This window comes from Pezoporus flaviventris, unplaced genomic scaffold (assembly GCF_033815535.1).
Source record: "Pezoporus flaviventris isolate CSIRO_AGI_PZ_B2104156 unplaced genomic scaffold, CSIRO_AGI_Pfla_v1 ptg000063l, whole genome shotgun sequence".
NCBI classification, from domain to species: Eukaryota; Metazoa; Chordata; class Aves; order Psittaciformes; family Psittacidae; genus Pezoporus; species Pezoporus flaviventris.
In genome coordinates this window covers 3,590,683-3,612,316 of record NW_026892611.1, presented here as the reverse complement: position 1 = coordinate 3,612,316, position 21,634 = coordinate 3,590,683, and the positions used below count along the sequence as shown (strand labels likewise).

At 40.8% G+C, this 21,634-nt stretch overlaps 1 protein-coding gene across 7 annotated transcripts in view; it reads right to left on the bottom strand.

Moving 5' to 3' along the window:
* The window catches only part of SPECC1 (sperm antigen with calponin homology and coiled-coil domains 1), a 94,916-nt gene that overhangs the window by 6,286 nt on the left and 66,996 nt on the right, over positions 1 to 21,634 (bottom strand). For all 7 annotated transcript variants that reach the window (XM_061470201.1, XM_061470203.1, XM_061470200.1 and 4 more), the window contains 4 exons: positions 21,016 to 21,097; positions 17,314 to 17,464; positions 16,301 to 16,403; positions 417 to 533 (listed from right to left, as the gene is read on the bottom strand). In XM_061470201.1, the coding sequence (XP_061326185.1) occupies positions 417 to 533; positions 16,301 to 16,403; positions 17,314 to 17,464; positions 21,016 to 21,097 (453 nt within the window). The remainder of the gene's footprint in view (positions 1 to 416; positions 534 to 16,300; positions 16,404 to 17,313; positions 17,465 to 21,015; positions 21,098 to 21,634) is intronic.

The following is a 21,634-nucleotide window of genomic DNA, read 5'->3' as shown; positions in this document are numbered from 1 at the left end:
CAGACTTTTAAATGTCCAAGTAGCAAAATGAATGATCTGCCTGCCTACTGATCCAGCACTTTTAAAGTGTGCTGTTAATTCAGGAGTCCAGAAATGCCTTAGCCTTTCCAAAGGGATGCTGTCTTCAGGTTTATCTGCAGCACTCACTGAATTCCAGTGACTTGTCACTAACTCTTTAACTATTAGTCCCTGCATTTCTCTTTGAGAGCTCACTGTTGGTTTCCTTTCCCTTTTCATCCAGTCAGTTTGCTCTGTAGGTTCTCAAATGACACTTGGCTCCTACTGCTGCTCCCACCTATTTATTTTGCATCAATCAAGATCTTGCAACACTGTGTCTCCACAACATACCCAGCAAAATGGATAATATTTACCATGAATTCTACAAACCGTGTAGGAGCAGGTACAACAAAACTTACTTTATCCTGGCTGTTGAGCTCCTGGTAAGGAATATGTGCAGGCAAGTATGTGTGCAGGAGAGCGCAGAAGGCCAGCCCATCGCTCCAACTGCTGCTGAAGTTGGTAATATCAATGTTCTGTAAGAGAAAACATGAACTTTTCTGAGCAGTGCTATGCAACAACAAAATCTCCCAACAATACTTTTATGCACTCATTAACCAAAACCTCAGAGTATTAAAGGAACACAGGTTTACATTTTCCATTCTCCCCTTCTTTTTTAAGTAAAGTAGAAAGATACCCTATAGGATGGCAAGTTCCAAAGTCTTGGATAAGGGATTATTAAGGAGTTAAATGTTTTTCACAGTGGATGGATTTGTAGAACAATGAGGCAGTGAATCAGCATATTTTGACCACCATTGTCCTTCTGATACTACACATCAACACACTTTAATGAGAACATGTAATTATGACTTATCCCCTTATCAAAAGTTGTATCAAACTGATGAAATACTAACATAGTCCTCAAGCCCTAAATAAAGAATGTGCTTCTGTGTACATGAGAGGGAGGCTTAAATGTGGCAACAGCAATGGCTGAATGGGCAGCTCTCTGAGCTGGGCATTGGAAGAGATGCATTCCAAGAGATGTGCCCAGCTGGCAGTCATTTGTGTGAATGCATGTCTGCATTCCTATATTCTTTATCAATGCAGCTTCTTTCATCTGCATATCGCAGAACACTTAACAAAATGCAGATAAAGAACAGGAAGTTTGAGACACAGAATTTAATCATCTCTCCTAATTCATAAAATGAGCTGTAAGTACTTAGGAGAGAAGAGGACTTTCCTGATGCTCAATCTCTTACTACCACAGTCACTGACAAATAAATGTGGCTGTGTCACTGGTAACAAGTACAATAACAAGATCCTTATGGAACAGAAACAGACAAAAACCTTGTATCTTGTCTTCACACATTTCCATCAAGGCTGAGTTTGCTCAAGGAAGCAATGTTTCAGGGAGCATGGATATATTAATAAACAGCCAGCTGAAATCCCAGAGCTGAGCTAGAAAAACCTCCAACTTGCCTGTAGCAACATTCCCAGCTCCAACAGGAGAGCAGTGAAAAAGAAATGCTTTGAAAGAAATAGTCTAATATGGTTATGAGTTTAAATGGTGAAAACGCACCTTCCTTCCCCTTGGTGCTAGATGGTAGGATTCTTCTTTGTCACATAACTTATTACAAGGATGCACTCAGGTGCACAGAAGAAACCCAGTTTCCCTGCTCATGACAAGTTAAGTCTAGAACTTGCCATGTTCAACAGGTGGATTAGAGCGATTACAGAAACCGGTACTTTAAACTCAGCCCATCTGTGAAGAACTCTTTTCAAATGCAAACATCACTAGAGGTTCTTCAGGGATTCTGTTGCGAGGCACAGTTGTAGTTAAACACACGTTTGTGGCCCAGGTCTGGTCCTGTGAACAAGGTGACCTTTCTGCTGCTCTTGTTTGCACTGACTCGCCATACCAGCACACTAAGGAATTCTCATGGCTAAGTTTTGCTTCTGTTGTAGCAGCTGTAACTCCAAATGCCAGCTAAAAACAAATCAGTGAGCTAAGTGATAGTCCTTAGAAAAGTAAGAGCTCCTGGAGCACTGAAGGCTCCAGGACGTGATGGTACTGCACCACCTCATGCTATGGCAGGTTTGGAGCTACCCTTCCTGCATGCTCAACTTCAACTCAGACTCTTTGCCACTTTATTTTCTTTCTTTAGCTACTTTCCAGTTTCTTTCAAGATTCCCCAGAAGAGAAAGCTTTTACTGCATCTCTCATGTAACAGCTAATGCAGACACACTCAAACCCAGACAGGAAGTATTTTAGCATATACTTGTCACGGTGCTTCACTGTCCAGCCTGGACTTTGCCCAGTCAGACAGGATTTTAGATCAGTAATAAATGTCCATAACCAAACATGACTCAAATTGAAGCAGTACAGAATATTTCAGTTTAAAATACTTTGGCTGTAATAAATCTACCAGTGTAATGGGCTCAGAAAGCAGGCCATCAGCAGCAGACATTACCACACTGCACCAGCCACCACAATGGGTTTTGTTCTATTAACATCTGTCAGCGGGGATAAAAGAAAAGCAACACAGTGGCTGAATACCATCACAAGAAGAAAGCACTTTTCTCTGAAAGCTGTCTTGGCTTTGCCTCATCCATAAAGTCGCATCATGGAAGTCCAACTTTGGGTTATGGAATTTGATAAAGCTGGATGACTCTTTTCTTGATGCTTCAGATAAACAAGTTACTATTTACCAATCTGCAGTTAGTGGGAAAGGATCAACTGCCAAATTACAGAAGTGTTTTTACTGAGGCCAGTTTATTTTAATCAGCAAATAGCTGACCATCAAATGCCAACATTCTCATTTTATATTGTATGGGAGAAATGGAAAGTGGAGGTTGTGTGTGTCCCCCCGCCAAAGGCCACGGAAACAGGAATGAACAAAGCCTTAGTTAAGCAATAGGACTAGACAAAAAGGCAGTCATGTTTGTGTGGGAACATAATATCCAACTCTCATTTTCATGATGTTATTATAGAGCAATGCAAGATACAAACCTGTTCTTTCCTACAGTATTTCACCAGCCCATCATCAGTTTGGTAATTTTACTCATCTTTGCAGTTTTAACTACACCTAAAACTCTCCTCTTCCTCCTACCTAACAATACCCAGAGATAAGAAGTGCTAAGGCCATTGATAAAATCAGAACTAGGTCCAAAAATCCACACATCTCCAACAGCATTGTCCAGCCAACAGAGAACATTAACTCAAATCTGAATTTTTATCCTAAATGCAAACCCCAAATGAATGTTGCAAGGTTCAGCTCAACTGTTAATAGTACAACAAACAGACATACTCAAAACCACTCAGTTGCCATTTTCACATCCAACAAGCATCAGTGAATTGAGGCTTTTTCCTCTGAACAAATGCATTTCCGTTTCATATATGGCATGAACCCGTGTCTGGCATTTCATCTTGGATTCTGTGTTAACTACTTTTCAGTCTGGGATATAAGGACATGGTAAATGAAAAGCGATCTGTGGTTTGCTGCAATGTGACTTCATTTGTAATACCTCCCCACTACGCCACACCAAGAGAGGAATTAAATCAAAATAGAGGCACTCTGATTTCTCAGATCTCTGGCTCTGTTGAGGCCAGGAAAAAAAGAAGGAAAACAAGGAAAACAATTTAGGGAATGAACACCTTGGAAACTATTCACTCGTCTTGATTATTTTGGCAGGGGAACCTGTCTCAGTTTTTCTGCCACACCTCTCTTCCTCAACACAGTCCATAAACATGTGGGAGCTATTTGTGTACACGCTGGTTGTTAACGTACAATTCCAAGCTGCAGGATGGAGAGTTCGGTGATTTCTGTCTCCCAGTGCGCTTACAGCAGAACCCCCATGCTGAGCTCTGAAAAACTGCATGCAGTTTCATATGGGGAGAACTAGAAGTTAATCCGCATAGGATGGCACCCTTCAGGAGGAAGACGCACCATCAGTGTGTATGCAGAATCAACATAGGGAGAAATATGAAAATGGAATAGGGACTGCAGATCAAACTGAGCTGTTGTGCTGGTTAGGCAGGGTGAAAAACCTGCCATCTTATGGTCACTGTGCCTCATGGTCACTAATGCCCCAAGGTCTATCTTTAGCACAACATTGTGCATCCACAATGCTAAAGGCATCTGAACCAGAGATTAATCCCTGGCCCACAGGTTAAGGGGTGCCAAGTAGCTCAGGCCTGCAGTGCTCTGGGTTACTAACTTCCTTTGGAGCTGACATACCGTATCCATGTCACACTGCACTTGACCTGGATCTCTTCCATGGTGCTGCTAAGAAATTAATTGTGAAAGTGGGGTGATGTAGTTGAAAAACCTTGACAGAAAGTGAGTCAGGCCAGAAGAGGGATGTTTTTGTGACATGAGCACACAACCATCCTTGCATACCCTGCGTGGAGTGGCAAAAAGGATCATAGAAAGACGTGAGGGTACAAAGTTTGCCGGGATAATGGCGCTGTGTAGAGAACAGGTGTCAAGGCTAAACTATTTCCAGTGTAGTTCCCAGGCTTCTTGTGAGTGAAAACAGCTCATTCACTTAAAATGAAAGCTCATGAGTGAACTACTGTGCATGCACTGGGAATATTAAGAGGCTGGGATCCAGAAGCACACCAGGGAGCATGGTTATCTGAAAGTACTTAAGTACCCAGTGAGGCTCATTTCTATGAATACTGAAGTACCTGACATTAAGCAAAGAAAAAAAAGAAACCAGGATTGGTATTTAGAGAACAAGTGTATTATCTATGATATTAGTGGCATGCCAAGCCTAAAAGACACTACAGACACCTGCAAGCCATTAACCTCAGCCCACCCCAGGAACAGGACCTTTGTTCATAGATAACAGCTCGCTATGAGAGCCACACTAAAGACACACAGGGAAAAGTGTGTGATCTGTTCTCACTAAAAACAAATTTGTTTTGTTTTGAAAGGATGGGAGCACCACCCCATTAGACTTCACTAGCTCTTTGACTCCAAGTCTTCAGTAAAAAGCAACAATGACATCATATGCTCTTCATTACAGCCTGAGGATGTTAAAATACTGACACAAGATATTCCCACTACGCTGTTACTGAGCCCACAGCAATGGCTTTGAGTCATAATTTTGTCTATAAGACAGAATTATAAATTATAGACATGAATCAGCTTGAAGGTAGCCTGGAACTCTGTGGAAGAAAGCCTGCAGTATATGACCTTAGCATCATTCTTACCATCCTCCCTCCTCAGCACACAACATAGCCCCCTGCCTCTCAGAAGTCATTGGTATAGCACACCAGAACATGTGCCAGAGTCGTTTATTACTGAGGTTCAACCCATACAGAACATAAACTTCAGTACTGAAGACAGAACTAGTTAAAATAGGCATATTGGATACACCAAAGGAAATAGCTTTGTTTTTAATGGCAGCTCCCCCTTAACTGGCTCAGCTTTCTCCAATCCGTCCTGCTTATCACTAACCAGAGACCCACATCTCCACAGAGCAAACGTCTCACAGCTCAGTATTTTTACATGGTTATATTTAGACACAGGTATCTGATCAGGACCCTCCTTTTCGTAAGCCACATCTCTGCAAATCTAAACTCTGACCTTACTAATGTAAAATCTGATCAAGGTACCTTGAAAGGCAATTTCCACCTACCCAGTGTTATCAACAGCTGCATGAAACTGCAAATCTAATCTGATTCATTACACCTTAATTGTTTGGGAATATGTCAGCAGCCTTCAGCCAAAGAGATTCTATCAAAGGAAGCACACAGGCTCTGAGCTCTGGATAGGCAAGTTCTAAACACCACCTCCTAAGAAGCAATACAAGTGAAGAAGGGCTCCCTCTTAGCATGAACTAACCTCCTGAGCAAACAAGATGCGCCAGTTCATCTAAAATGCTCCAGCAAAGCCATGAAACATCTGGGCAATCTATTGGAAATACAGGCGATTAGAAGTGTGGTCAGGTCCAGTTAACACAGATGAAAGGCATGAATGCCAAAAATTAAAGACTGCCTGGATTCTTCTGTAATTACAGGGTGCACCCAGATGACTTGGACAATTGCACACAGCTATTTTCAGTGGGTAGCTGCAAGCCTAAAGTGATTTGCATATCACATTTCATCAATCTACTACCAGGAACCTTTCTGAATTCCCTTACAAATCTTTTCCTTTTAAATGGAATACAGAAAATAATGCCTCTTGATTAAAAAAAAAAATAAAATCCAGAATAACTTGTGGAACAGCAATACTGTGTATTGTATAGAGATTAAGTGGCTAGCCAACATTGGGAAAGAAGCCAAATGACCTTCTATCCTCCAGGCTGTATTAATATCCCTAGTTCAAATGGTTCAGGCAGCTGCAGTCTCCATAAGAATTGTTTCAACCTTTCTTTGAAACTTTGAGGTTTTGTCCCCATCATCCATATTTCTAATTCTACCAGCCACGTCAGGAAGTCACGCATCTTACTGCTGATTACACATGTACAACACAACATAGCTCACGTACAAAATACTCTGTGAAAAGGCTGTTGAATTATGGAATTACAGCACAGTGAAACGATAAGGAATTGGTGCCAGCTCTTTAAAGGTTATTCTATTTTCTATATTCCTTTTCATAAAGAAACGCCATTTCCCATCACACTCTGTGGTTCTGTTTGCTCCCTGCTCCAACTGCTGCCACAGGTGTTTGCCTTGGGTTTACCATTTATCATCTGCTCAGCTCTTTCTTCATGAGGTATTGAGGGGGTTCCTGACCTCCACAAAGTAGGTTCTGGTATTTTGATTACAAAAGAGATGTGCTGCTGCTATACTTACAGGATTGGGTGAGATGGTTTAGTGTCAGGTGCCCCTGCCCATGGCAGGGGGGTTGGAACTTGATGATCTTAAGGTCCTTTCCAACCCTAACTATTCTATGATACTATGATTCTATCAAATGAGAGATATTTAAGGTCATATGTGATAAAATAATTGTGACCTCCTATTTCCTCTGCGTACAAGGTAAGAACCAGTTACTACTGATACTGAAATCATCCCTGTAACTATACATATCAGTAACCTCCCTAATGAGCCAAATTGCATCCAGTCATGCCCATCAGATCCACTGCTCCCAGCACTGTGTGGACTGGCAAACATTTCACTGCACTTTGCCCACGTTTTTGGCGTTTCATTGGCATATTTATATATAAAGATTTCACTTTTTAAAAATTAAAAACAAATTATGGTGAAGAAGGGTTAAGAGTAGTTGCTGGCACAATGAACATAACACACAGTGAATGTATTTGATGCATTCCTAGCAAATAGCATGAGTTGGTTTGAATGCAGATTACCCCATGACAACAGCCTCATTACTAAAAGTCACATACCTGAAAGCCTCACAAGGCATTGTACATATGAGGTAATGGTGACAAAAGATACATATCAAATGTGACTGGTACTTGTGTAATTTACACCACTGTCACAGTGAGTGGGCAAACAAGTGTTAGTTATATCTAGAGAGGCAGAGCATTACACAGCAACACCATGAAAAGTAAGTTCTCCTCATTATAATAATCACATTAGGTATTGATGAGTTCTTATTTTTGCTATGCACCTCTTTTCTGCTCTTCAGGATGAATTATACCTGTTATGCTCACCTGCTGAAAGACAACTCCCTGCTTGCTACACAACTAACACTTCCATCAATTTTCTCACCAGCTCATAAATGACACCACTGCTGAATGCCACAGAGAAGAAACAGACCGAGCTGTGTTCCTTCATTCCCAAGGCTTGCAGCATAGCTCCAAGGATCACACAGATACTCTGGGGAAGGAGAGAGGAAGCAAGGGGGAGGAAGTAGCTCCCTTCTGTGTCCAAGCCAGCAGCACTGCTACTTCCTGGCTGGAGCCCTGGTGCAGAATTGCTAATGACCACACTGACTGCTCCCACAGCTATTTCTAATTATCTGTATGGAGAGTTCAGAGATTAGCCATGTCCTGGAATTCCTGGCCAGAGAGGTAGGCTGCAGCCTGCAGCAGGCTCACAGGAAAGGATGGGAGCAAGGTGGGGAGAGAGGTCTCAACAGCAAAAGATACTCATGGAACTGGCAAGCAGGGCTCAGCTCTCTCCCAGTTCAACTCACAGCTTGGAGCTGTTCCAGCTGGTGACCAATCAATTCAGTGTTTTCACTGATTGTCATTGCATCCAGGCAACACAAGGAAAGTGTCTTGGACTTTGGGATGGATAGAATGTAAATGCTATTTTTAAAATTACCCAGCAGGATAGAAAGTTACGCATGAGAGCACTGCATGGGCGTTCATTTTATCCCTCCAATCCAGAGACTTGGATTTGTTTACAGGATAAAGCCCTTTATGTGAAAAAAGGTAGAGCTTGGCTTAAGTTATTTGGCTGCAGTGGAGAGGCACGTTTATGCACTGGCATCACTGTGAAGGGGGCTTGCACACTGGTAATCAACATGATTATTCCAAACATGCCATAATTTGGCTGCTGTATTTATTTTGCAGCCCCAACCCTGGATGCAGCTGGGACATACTGAGAAACTGCATGTACACATTCAGCTATAATAGGCTTTACTTAGAAAAATAAAACGTTTATTCTGGCCAAAACTGGGCCCATATTTTCATTAATTAAAAACTTTCAAGTCTGTGCTTTTCATCAAAGGATCTTTCCAAATATTACTGAAACTCATCATCATCCAGTGATAGGATATGATGATCTATGTTTTAACAGCTGGGGAAATCAAGGCAATGGTAATATGCAAGACTGACAAGGTCACAAAGATGGTCCAAAGCAGACTTGGAAACAAAATTCCTGACCAACTTACTGTCAATTTTTATTTAAACACAGGATAATCCCTTCCTATCTCAATAGCTATTACCCAAGACTCCCTAAAGCTTTTGCATAGATTGGAAAAAGTTTCTCTGAAGTCAACAACCTCCTCTTTGGCAAAAATCAGAGAAGCACAAAGAAAGCCAGAAATTTCACCCATTTCTCAGAAACTCACAGAATGTCTTAACTTCCTGGGAAAAACCCCATTGCACATATACCCTACTTCTAAATGTCAAAATGCTACAAGTACTGTGGATGCAGAGCTCTTAGGAAGCAACGTGGACCCTCCTGCAACAGAAGGGATATGCTTCGCATGTGGTGCTTTGGGGAAAGTTTCATTGTCCACCAGAGAACTTTGTTGCGTTAATGGTATTGGTAAATATTAAGACACACAGCTTTTTCTTGCTCACCCAGCAGGCTCTGGCCATCAGCCTCTAATGTGAAGCACACAGGCTGGTGTGGCAGAAGGGAAACCTTAAGAGTGCTCCCCAGAAGACAGTCTGCCCTGAATGCTGCTTAGACTGCATGTATGGCTGCCATTTAAATCTGGAGGGGGGTGTTCAGTGTTTTTCTTCACCTGCATCACAAACTGGGATGTTTTGCTGTTGATCACAGTTCTTTGGGAATCCAGCCTTTCCACGCTGCACATGAACTGTGACTAACGGCTGATGGGATTTACCTCCTATCCTTGCTGCTTGGAAGACCTCAGTTGGAAAGGTGGCCAGAAAACCGCTTCAGTGTTACTGCTGAATTATGGAATGCCGCTGCTTACCTAGTTCTCCAACTAGCTAAATATTTAGATAGAAACCTGGTTAATGTTGATATACAGACAGAGATTACAATTTTGAAACACTGAGTTTTACACTACTTGTTGACACAAACAAGTAAATGTAGAAAGTAATGTAGAAAAGGATAAGAGAATCACTCTCATACCCAAGTGCACATCTTCTGACTAAGAAACAACTGATTTTTGTTTTTTTTTTCCTTCTATTTTTTTAGGACAGTGCACAGCTGTGCTGGGATTCTCAAGGCTTTAAAACTAAGCTCCAGTATATTAGTGTCAAAGGAAGTGTCTAACCAACTGTTTTACAAGCCAAGACCCAGGGGCAGACGTTGGGAGGACTGATCCTGGGTTTTGTCCCATTCAGCTCTTTGTGTTTTTAATGGAATTCCCAACCTGAGCACTAACCCTGAGGACTGTGGTAGCATTTGCAAAGTCCCTATTCACCCTCTGTGGTCCAAGACAGTGCATGACTGAAGTGTACGTGAGGCAAAGTGCTTGGTCAAGACTTAAAGACTGAGACAGTAGTTGCTTAAGAAGAAAGATAACGTCAACTACCCACACTAATGACGTGCAAAGAAATAACTGACTTCTTCTTTCTAAATATAACCCTTAGTTTCCAGAATAAGGAAGAAACCAAACGTGTACATGTTAATGTACAACTGGCCATGAAGGAGCTTTTGAGCTCCCATAAAGCAGGTCCCCACTGTTTGCAGCCCCAGGAATATGCCTGTTTAATGCATCAGCAGTCAAAAAACGGTCATCCTGGCTGGCTGTCCACACAGCAGAGTCCACCTCCCTAAGGAGAACGCGATGGCCCCATGATCACTTGACCAAAGGGAATATGTTGTGTCCTCATCAGCCTATCTGCATTTGTACATCTTTGGGCCACACTTAATCTATGCTGGACCTCATCCAGCCAGCAAATGAAGCAAAAAATATGAGAAAAAGCAGGGGATAATATCACGGAATAGGGCTTGAGAACAAAGAGGGTATGGAGGAAATACTGTCTAGCACAGAAAGAAAAGGAATGCAAATTCCTGTGAGAAAAATAAAGCCACAAATTCATAAACAAAAAGCTAGTATTAGTCTGAGTTTAAACTGAAAACAAAAGGGTAAAAAGCATCATATTACATCCACTGCCAAACCACTAGTCAACCAGTCTCTTGCTATAATTACTTGACAAACAGCAAACACTGCAATTGCCTTCTCCCCCCCTCAGCTTTTGCATCTTTGCTACCTGAAGCACGCAGCACTAGGCAGAGGCACCAACTTTTACATAGTCTGCTATACTAGCTTTACTCTTCTTGCAGTAAAAGCATTCAGAATTACATTTAAGGACTTTTAGGTTATGTTTGGAAGTAATTTGTTTCCAATTGCTATCTCTCAAGGCTTGAATAAGCATAATAGTGGGCATACTTCAGGGTAGGGTTTTTTCCTTCTTTTTTGAACAGCTAAGGCACTATACAGGAATGGGACTTCTATTAAAATACACAGTAAAGACAAAAGTTGAAGTATTCAGACTCCCCTTAATGCCAGTCTGTATTTCTGGAAACTATGGAGGTGGCAGTGTCCATCGGGATACTTCATCAATGCCCTAAAACTACCTGTGATTCTGTGAAAAGGAAGCTTCAAATAACAAATCACAACTTTTGAGGCAAACATTCAGAATTGCTGGGCATACAGATATTTGTATTTTGCTAATTCAGACTAAATAATACAATGTCAGAGAGTGTCACCTAAAAATAGTTCCTACAAACTCCTAAGCATGCTTTCTAAAACTGCACAGAGTTCCTGGGACCTACTGCAGAGTCCAATAGCTCCGAATAAGGCATGGAAACAAATCAATCATTTTCTTCTAGCTTTGCTCATATTTACTAGTGTTTTATGCAGGATAATGAAAAGGAATTCTTTTCCCCAGGAACTACTTGCACAACATGAAAGCTACATAAAAACCGCTCTGGTTAGCAGTTCCCCATGCTCTTGAGATTCCTCCAGATGATAAAAAATTCACTCCAAGGCTGGCCCTGCAAATGCCAATAAGATTAATACCAACTTATCAGCCATCTGATGTTGGTGCCAGTGCTAGTAGGGAGCATTGCTTCTTTTCCTGAAGATGTCTGCTGCCTTCCCTCCATAAACCAGTGTACTGATGTTGTCAGGAGTCACGGAGATGACAGAATTCAATGGCTTCAATGCACAGGTCAGGAATATGTGAAATATAAAAGTCTTCAGAGCTATAGCTGCCATTTCCCTTTGACAGTTCTAGAACATTCTTTGTCCCATTCTATTTAGCATTCCTCTAGTTAAGACAACTGCACAGCCAGTTTTACTATAAGAGATAGTAGTTCTTCAACAAGTGGATCCCAAATGGGTCCTGTTAAACCAAACACAACTGATAGAATAATGATGATTGTGCATTGGAGAAAAGTGTTGGTCTCAAGTTCTCTTTTCCTCTGTGCTGTAGGTGATGTGCAGAGGTTGGAAATATCACAGAAATAGTTGTTTTAAGCAAAACATATTCACTAACATGGTAGCAATTCCCTCCCCTCTCTGGAGAGGGTATATGTGGCAGAAACAACAATCCTCAGTTCTAATGATCATGGGTTAAGTGCCTCTTGATGTTCCGTGTTTTCACAATACATCTGTGGATAGCAATAGACTTAATCTAGAGAGGTTTGGCCCCTTGACAAATGGTCTCCACAGAGAGCAAACAGAACCAGGGCACTTAAATAACATTACAGTCACTAATGATATGATTATGGAAGGTGATAATGCAACAAGAATGACTCTCAGCAGCTTCCAGGAGTTACGACTCACAGGAAAAGAGTCTATTAGAAAAGAGGCACCCAATTTCTACTTCACACTGTTGCTATGATGTATGATCTTTTTAAATAGATGGAAGAAAAACCCACAAGACAACAGAGAAAAAGCTATTTTAACATAAATAACTTGTTCTCAGCAGGCTTTGTGGTTTAAAGGACTTGTGGTAATTGAGTTCCAGAGCCACAAAAGCTGTTCTCAGATCTGGTCATCTCATCACCCTACATTATACACCATGATGTCAACAAATACAGAGAAGCAGAAGGAACAGTCTATGCATATCTGGCAAAAGATATCATGTGCCAGGTCACAATTCTTATAGGGAACCATACATTAGATTAAGATTGGGGTTTTTTAAGTGGGAGATTTTCCTGAAAGAAAGTTTTGCACAAAGCCACTGAACCCAAAGTCTTATTTCACTACAGTTCCTCTTACTGCAGAGAATTTTTTAGCACCTCCCCTGCACAGTTATTCAAAACGGATGGCCAAAACGCCAGATAACAGTCATTTAGGCACTGAATTAAAACTGAAATCAATACCACTGATTATGCCACAGTTTATGCAATCCCACTTTCATATTCTTTTCTCACAGTCATTAAACTGAACTTCCACTTCATTTTCATTGTAGTGATTCACATTCTAAATAGTTACTCTCGCTTCTGCATTCACATCTTTTAGGTATCAACTCACTGTTTAAACGGGGATCTTAGAAATGACACAGCACATCAGAAAAGCATCGATGCTTTCAGGTTTTCACTCAGTTACTGTCAATTCACGCAATTTCTTTTTTTTAAAAACACAAAAAATCCCCTGCAGGCCACCAATAATGTGTGCTGCATTTCCCTCAACTCCCTCCAGCGTCCCTCTCTTGTTTTATTAGATTGCCTCCTGGGGAACATGCTGAAGTTCAAAGCCAGGGAATGTTCCCACTGCAGTCAATGAAAGGACTTGATTACAGTTGGACTTGATGATCCTTAAGGTCTTTTTTAGCCTAAATGATTCTATAATATATGTCAGGAGCAGGATGTCAATTTCTATCTATAGGATAAGCCTTGTATGGATTAAAGCATTTAAAAAGCTGGGCCTTGTGTGCTGGTCCCTAGGTCTTATCCCCAGATACCTTCCTAGGTCACTAATCCAGCTTTCTTCAAGGAATCTGGGACACTGGTAGTAGCTGCTACTGAGAATATCAGTTATTCTAATCCATTTTGTTCATACTATTTAATGAAATCTGGTATCTTCATAATTTAAACAAAGGAATCTCCCTCTTCCTCACCAGCTCAGATCAGGAACTGTTACTAAACCTTAAAGGCAGTACATTTGGACACTGAAAAAAAGAAGTTAAGCAGCCAAGCAGCAAGTCTTATTCTCTCATTCTACTATGTCACAGAGCTGAGAACAGTTTGTGTCCAAAGCTATGTGTGGTTCTGGGCTTCATGATCGAACATGACAGAGAGATTATATTGGGATTTGCACAGATGATGCCTCACAGACAGTGGTATTATTGACGGAAAAGAAGTTATGCACATCACTGGGCTCCTTCTCAGTGGAGTTCATTACCTCATTCCCACCATTGCAGTGGAAGGAAGGCAGGAAGGAGGATGACGTTCTTTACTCCACTCCAGTTCTTTGTACACAAGGATAAAAATTCCCTGTGGAGTTTACTATCAGCCTTATCTTAAGAGTGCAAGGGTCTGGGAAAAGCAAGTTCAAGAAAAGCTAGTTAACGCACCACAAAGAGAGCAATGGAAAGAGAACCTGAGGAAGAATGTCCAAGAGATAATGCCTCTAAGTGCAGCAGTGAAGATAGAGAGGCAAGACACTCACCATAAATCAACATCATGTTTGTTCTTTGGTTCATCTCCCTCTAATTTCTGCCCTGAGATCTTACAATTCTGTGTAATAAGGCCCCTCACCACACCAGAGTCTGAACTTCTGAGGCTCTCCTGGACTACAGAGTGTTTGTCAGTGCTCTGCCTGCTTGTTCTCAAAAACTGCTGAGAACTCATTCTGCTGCTTTAGAAAGAGTAATGACAGAGGACAGCCATGAACAGAACAAGAGCCTCACCAGAGCAGGAGCTGAACTGACAAAGCTTTTCCTGAAACATCATCTGGACAGTGGCGTAGCAACAACACACCAGCAGCCATATCTGAAGCAAAGACTTCCACTGTCCCCTGAAGCCTGGACATACTTTCCCTCCAGAGACTAATACTAAAAGGAAAAACAAACAGACCCAGATTGCCTGCATACCTCCTGGGTGGCCTGCTATCTGATCCACTGTTAGCTCTACTACTTGGGTTCAGCGCAGAAAAACAAGATTCTTTTTCTTTTCTACCACAGAGAGAATACTTGTCACTTCTAGTGCCCATCTGGTACCTACAGAATCAGGACAGGCCTCTGTATTTGCAAAGCCAGGTAATAATTTCTAAAAGCAATACATTTAGTCCAACTTGGGTATAATCAGAGAAAGAAAACTACAGGCTGACTCTCAGAGAGCACTCCTTCCAGTGAACTCAAAGTTACACTGCTCTAAGAGAAGTGGAAGAAGCTCACCACAAAAAAACATTTGAAATAAAAAAGAGCAACACTGTCAGGAGAAAGTGTTCCTCGAGATGAGTTTGCTTAACAGGAGTTAGACTTAGAAAAGTTGTATTTCATAAACTGTTTTCTGAGGACTGGACGTGACTGTTCCCCCACACTTCCAAATCCAAGATCAGGAGGATTTTAGTAGATGAGATACAAAACAGATCAACACAGAAAAGAGCAGACAATTTCAGGGGACAGCACTGTTGCCTTTTAGGCAGTTTCACAGAACCTGGGGCAAAATGCTAACCCTGGCTTTATTCTTTCTAAGATATGTCTAAAATCAAAAGCTTTTTCTGATACCTGTCCTGTGAAATCAGTGCAAGTGTTATGTGCCAGTGTTAAGAAATGACTCAGGCTTTTATAGCTCAGTTTATTTAAAGGGCAAAGCTACTGTTTTTTCTTCCAAACTCCTGCCCCCTGCAGCTAATGCTTCATAAAGAGCTGGTTGTGAAGAAAAAAAAAGTATTTTATTATTTACTTTAAAAGATGGAATCTGCTTTTATTAAAGACTTGCTCCAGGGTGCGTATCATGTGGTGATAACAGCTTTTGTCTTCTGCTCTAAGTAACAAACAATATTATTCTTCAGAAAGAAAAATCTCAACATTATATCAAACCAAGACTGCCCTGCACACCCAACATATATCACAGGATGAGCTGGTCTGTAATTGCCTTCTACAGCTCAGTTACAAGCAGAATCAAAGGCCTAACCCAACTGCATACAAACACCAGGCAGAGTTTGGTAAGCACAGCAACGGCCATATAAGAACTGGATTCACTCTACAAAGAAATGACCCATTCTCAAGCAGTCAAAACTTGCTTTGTAAAATCCCTGTTAAACTGCAGGAGATTAGAAAGAGCAGGGCTCCAAGCTGCAAGCTTCGTTTGGTCAAGGACACACAATGAAATATTTCTTTGGTTTTTACAGAAATGACCAATGAAAATCTCTCACAACAGCCCAATGCCCACAGAAACTTACAGAAAAATATTACAATGTAATTTCAAAAATGGATGCTGAATTGAAGCTGCTGCACATATACACTCTGTTTCTAACCATCAGCAACCTCTGATGCAGTATTTTGGGTTTCGTACATGAATTACTTATGAAAATGTAATACTGGGGACTCCAGTGTTTAAGAAATCTGAAGGAAGAGGATGGAAACACCCAGTAGAAGTAAACATGAAAATCAGCAGACTGAAATATACATATTTCTTTGAAGTGACATTGCTTTCTGCACACCTATAAGGAAGTGATGAATTACACTCCAGAGAAAAGTAAAATTGTACCTATTCCCTTACCTGGTAACCTTCAGTCTTCTTTTGGCACCATTTTAACAGAGCATTCCTCTTTGAACCACCATACTCTCGAGCCAGGGCTGCCAGTGGGTCCTTTCTCTCCACACTAATCCAGGGAAGCAAACAGGATAGATAAATATGCTTGAAGTCTCTTATTCTTTACCAGTGTGTAAATAACATCTGCATGACAAAGCAGAATGGCAGCACAGAACCTAACTGTAAACCAAACCGTAACAGCTTTCAGAACTTTCATCCTGTATTTGCCCTTAAATGTGACAAATCCAGTTGGTATCGCTGCATACAAAAAGGTGAAAAACCAGCAGCCCATGGATGTTTGATGGCGCATGTTAACCATGCATTTCTGCTACTATTTTCACCAACTCCACTTATAACATTTTCACATATCTCTTGCTTCACATATTGAAAACTGGAATATAGAGTGTAGAATGGAAAGAAACTATCTAAAGAATCTGTAGCAGCAAATTCACATTCAATTCTGCTGCAGAATGAGTTCTTGAATAAAATGAAAAATCTGGAACCTGTATTGCAGTCAAGGCCAACAGTCAAAACACCTGCACTGTCTCCACTCTACAGCTTCTACTGCTGGAAATAATGGTGGAGATCAGAAGAAAATACATCTTCTGTCAAGACAGAAGAAAATTGTGTCCACCTTTTCCCTAGAGTTCCAAGCTTTTAGCTGCAAAGCCACAGTAACATCACTCGTACACATGATGGAATTCTTGTACATAACTTAGTGGCTCCTGAGAGCTTGCTAGCCTCATTTTGCCATGATTCCTTATTTTACCATGATTGCTCATTTTACACATAACTTTGGTTATTATAATCTGAATTATGACACCCGGATCTGCTACAGCCTGGTAATTCTGAACCGGACACAGTAGCCAGCAGAGTTTCCACTGGAGACAGGGGTCCACCAGATTAAAACATCCATCATAGTGTCAGGTAATGCTGTCAGTCTTTCTGTGTGCTGTTTTTCCCCAGGAAACAGTTGGTACCTGAGTTTGCTTTGGGGTTTCAAGCTGCTGGGGGTAGAGGTAAGCATTCTGCTGCTGAAGGCCACAGGAGGTTTGCTCAGGGATTCCAGGGAGGGGCTTTTACGCAGGTAATGGTCTGGTTTCAGCTCTTCATTTCTCCCCTTCAGAAGGTCTGTGGGAATTAAAAAAAACTCCTGTCAGTCTGCAGCCTGAGGAATTTGATTAATCACTGTCCTGCCACCCAGCACACAATATGCAGTGAGTTGTTTTGATTCTAAACAAATGTACTCATTTGTTCATTAAACACACATGGGGCTAGGAAACCTTGAGCAGATTAGAGGTGATCATAACAAGGAATGGCTTTGATGATTTCAACAGTACAGACTGCCTGGTTTCCTGTGATTGATACTCCTGCTGGGGGGTAGGGGCCTCAGGTGAATGAGGGGAAATACCAAAATCTACAGTCTTCAAGGTTCAAAAGCTGATCACCAGATATCTTCAGCAGATGACTGGCCAGCCCTACTACAAGAATTCATTTTCTGCCATTAGTCACTTGTAACAAGAAAACCTCTTGTCTCCTGAACACAACCCAGCTCCAGGCAGCAGCAAGGGGCAGCTGTTATCATATGATGCTTGGCATTCTATCTGACAGGACTTTGGGAAGTCTCAATATATTCACAGCTGATGCATCTACATTTTTATTACACATATTACATATTTTTATGTAACATTTTAAATGGTATATATTTATACAAGTGTGTATATATGTATAAAATCAACAAAATTAGTAGCCATAGAATCCAATAGGTTTTTTAAGAGAAGCTAAAGAGATCATAGAAAACAAATTATCTCCTGATTCACATCAGTCATGAGGTACAGTGATGTGTTACACAGGGAAAGCTGGCTGCTTCCTTTCTGTAGACAAACTGTCAACAAGGCCGGATCTATGCCAGCACATTATGAGTTGTTATCAGAAATTAATTGATTGTACAACACAATTTGTTCTCCTTTTCAGTTCCCTCCCAATGTTCATTATCAGTTAATGCCACATCACCTAGAGGTGTGAATTCCTTTTTATCTCGCCTTCAGCAAAGGTGTCTATCACTGAACCAGCCCTTAATTGCTTTTCAGCAGTGAGTGGGGTATGTGTATCAGCAGTTGCCAGATAAACAGGCATGCAGCTGCCCTAGTTTTGCCTCCTGAATTTTGTAAGCATGTGCAGCTGCTGCGAGCTATAGGCATTTTGCACCTTTTCTCCACAGCATACAGGGCTGATAAGTTCCCATCTACTTAGTCCAGATGGAAAAGGACAGAAACCATCGCAGCTTGGCTGTTGACAGAGTTTTGCACTGAACTGCATATACCCTCGTCAAGGTCTTCCTTCCTTCCACTCACTGTCCCTTCTTTGTGTGCATCATGAACCCACAGCAAACAAGAAATGGCACACAACATACTTTGTGTTGTTTTTCCACTATATATTCCAAACGTATGACTCTTCTAGCTCCTCTTTATGCTGGATTTATGGGGAATTGCCTCAAATTTAAAGTCACACCAGTCAGACAGGCAACCAATGAATGATTCTTGGGACTGTTTCAAACTTAAGCAAATTCTGCTCAGAGAAACAGATCTAGTGCAAAAGGCATATAACTAAACAAAATGTGAATCTTATGAAGAGGAATGTAGGTTTCTTGCTAGCTTATAACAAAAAAGGGGCACTGTTAAATTGCCATTAACATAATTGGACTGGCTAATGGCATGGTCTAATCAGGAAGTGCTGTGCTAATCATTCAGGATGTCTTCACAGAAAAAGATGGTACAGAAAAAGGAAGGAGAAGGAAGGATCCCAGAGAGGTGTAAAGAATATTGGCATCATCTAGATGGAAAGAAAAGATGAAGGAGGAGGCATATTAGGAGTCATTTGGAATGAGAAACAGGATAATAATTACATGTGGAATATGCAACAGAAGGAAAAATCCCATTCTGTTAACACTATTTGCAGTATTTAAAGGAACTTTGTGGTTACTGGTTTGAATTATACAGTAGTGCCTGAAGTGGTGCAAGTTAACAGTATCCAGCTTTGTACTTTGAGTCTTACTTCAGAATCCTTCCTTTGACTTATTTTAGGTACTCCAAGTAAACTTCTGATTCTAAATGAAAAGATCATAGGCAAAGATCAGCTCTCTCCACAAAGTAAACCCTCTCCAACGATGTAACATTTGGGTCACATTAAGGACATCACAGAACCCTACTGTGGTAGTGCTCAGATGGAATCATCCAGAAGATTATTATTATGGAGACTACTTCACTCTGAATTTCCCTGGGGATATTTTTTAATTCAGTGTTGTTTGCATAGGGCTTGGATCAACTGCCTTCTAGAGGTATTTAGATTGGAACCAGAGCTATTACAGCTTTATAGTGAATAAGCCTTTGCTATGGATTATTGGAACTAAATTAAATCCAGGTACAAAGAGAAGCTGTAAATACAGGAACTTGTTAGATGGTAAACCATATTCAACAGATTTTTACAGAACAATTGTCTCTGGGTAACAACAGTAATTATCCATGGCCTGAAGTGGGACATTTATTATTAAGGACTGGCATTACATTGCACAGTTGATAGATTACTTCACTCTACAGTAAACTCGTAGAGATTAAAAAGGTCTTAAATTCTGTTTAGAATTATTGCACACTCTTATGCAAGTCATTTACTGGAAACCAACTAATACAAGTAAGTAAACTCTGCCTGTCCCACTGATAATTTCTGCTTGCTTAGCATTTATTTCTGCAGGAGAAGCCAGTAGCATAGAAAAAGATGTTATTTATTTATGCTGCCATCTACCCTATAACTCGTTTTGCTGTTCAGATCCAGTACCTCTTCAGCTTTGAACGATGGGGAAAAGCTTAGCAGATTAACTGAAGAGTCCAAAAACGAAGACAGGTTCTAATTTCTCGCCTGTAACAGCAAACTATTGCAGAAAATCCAGTCTACCAATGAAGAAGTTGTGACTGACGACTTTGTCCTTCCCTGCAGTTTCACTGAGGTTTCACTACAGGAATGTATTTCAGCTGTCCTTAAAAACTCAATAATCTGTTGTTACTAGCTTTGATTACAATGCAACAACTACATTCAGGACTAGATAATCAAAATAAAGAGCCCTAGAGAAAATGGGAAACAAACACTGGTAGAAGAGAATATTAAATGACAAGAGAACAAAAGCAAAGTGTGAAATAAAAACAAACGCATCTCTTGAGAACTCTCAAAACAAACTATTTCAAGCCCAAATACGACTGCTCCTAAACCAGTCATATCGGTATCTACAATGTTTAATGTATTTCAAATGAAGCTCAATTTAAAAACAAATAAACCCTGAAAAGACAGTGCTTTGGCCTTGTTCCAGATACATACATGTTGAACAAAATCCAATCCTCTCCAGTTCCACAGCATGGATTAGAGAGGTGCCACGGACACTTTGGAATAAAGAAGGCAAGTTTATGTTGGCAAGCCATTACAAATCAGCTATTTTTTAGGTTTCTAAGGCTATGATCAAGATGGGAATGGAAACACAACAAAATTAATAAGCTCTCTGAAACAAAGACTCTGAAGACACTTTGTTTCCTTTGACCATACAAGAAGAGGAACAATGGCCCAGGCAGAGGCCAACAGTTAATGGCAAGCTTTCAATGGTAAAAAGAGGCAACATTTGTATGTTTACTGCAACCTACCTGCAAGAGGAAGGTCTGAAAGATCTGCATGTCTGGCAACACCTTTGTTAACTGGCTTGGCATTATTATAAACAGAATGTCTCTGTGAAAGAAATGTACAAAAGATAATTAGAAGAATATCAGATACCATGTTTAAATAGGTAAGCAGAAAGAAGATATGTTTCTGCTACCTCAGAAGGCAGAGGGATACAGAAACCCTTCAACAAGGTATCAGCTGCACCTAGAGCTGCAGAAATGGTTGTGAAAAATAAATTAACAAAGGGACAATATTTTTAGCTGGTAACACATTCATTCCTAAACTATTTCATGTTCCCATTTGTATCATATTTTCCTTTTGCCAAACAGAATCTAGTGTCACAAACCAAAAGTAAAAATGCCTGTTCCTAACCCTGCCTCTGCCCCCAGCACCTCAAGTCATAAGTCGGAAGGATTCTTCTCTCTGAAGCCCTGGCACCAGTTTTCAGCATTAACACTCCCTCAAGTCAAGCATTAGCAGAAGGTTCCCAGACATCTGTTTAATCCCATTCTTTTAACTTCCGTTGCTGATTCTTTGAAGGAACTGTGCTCACACATTTGTTAAGTAGCCTTTCAAAGTCATCTGAGTTCAGAGTACTCACCT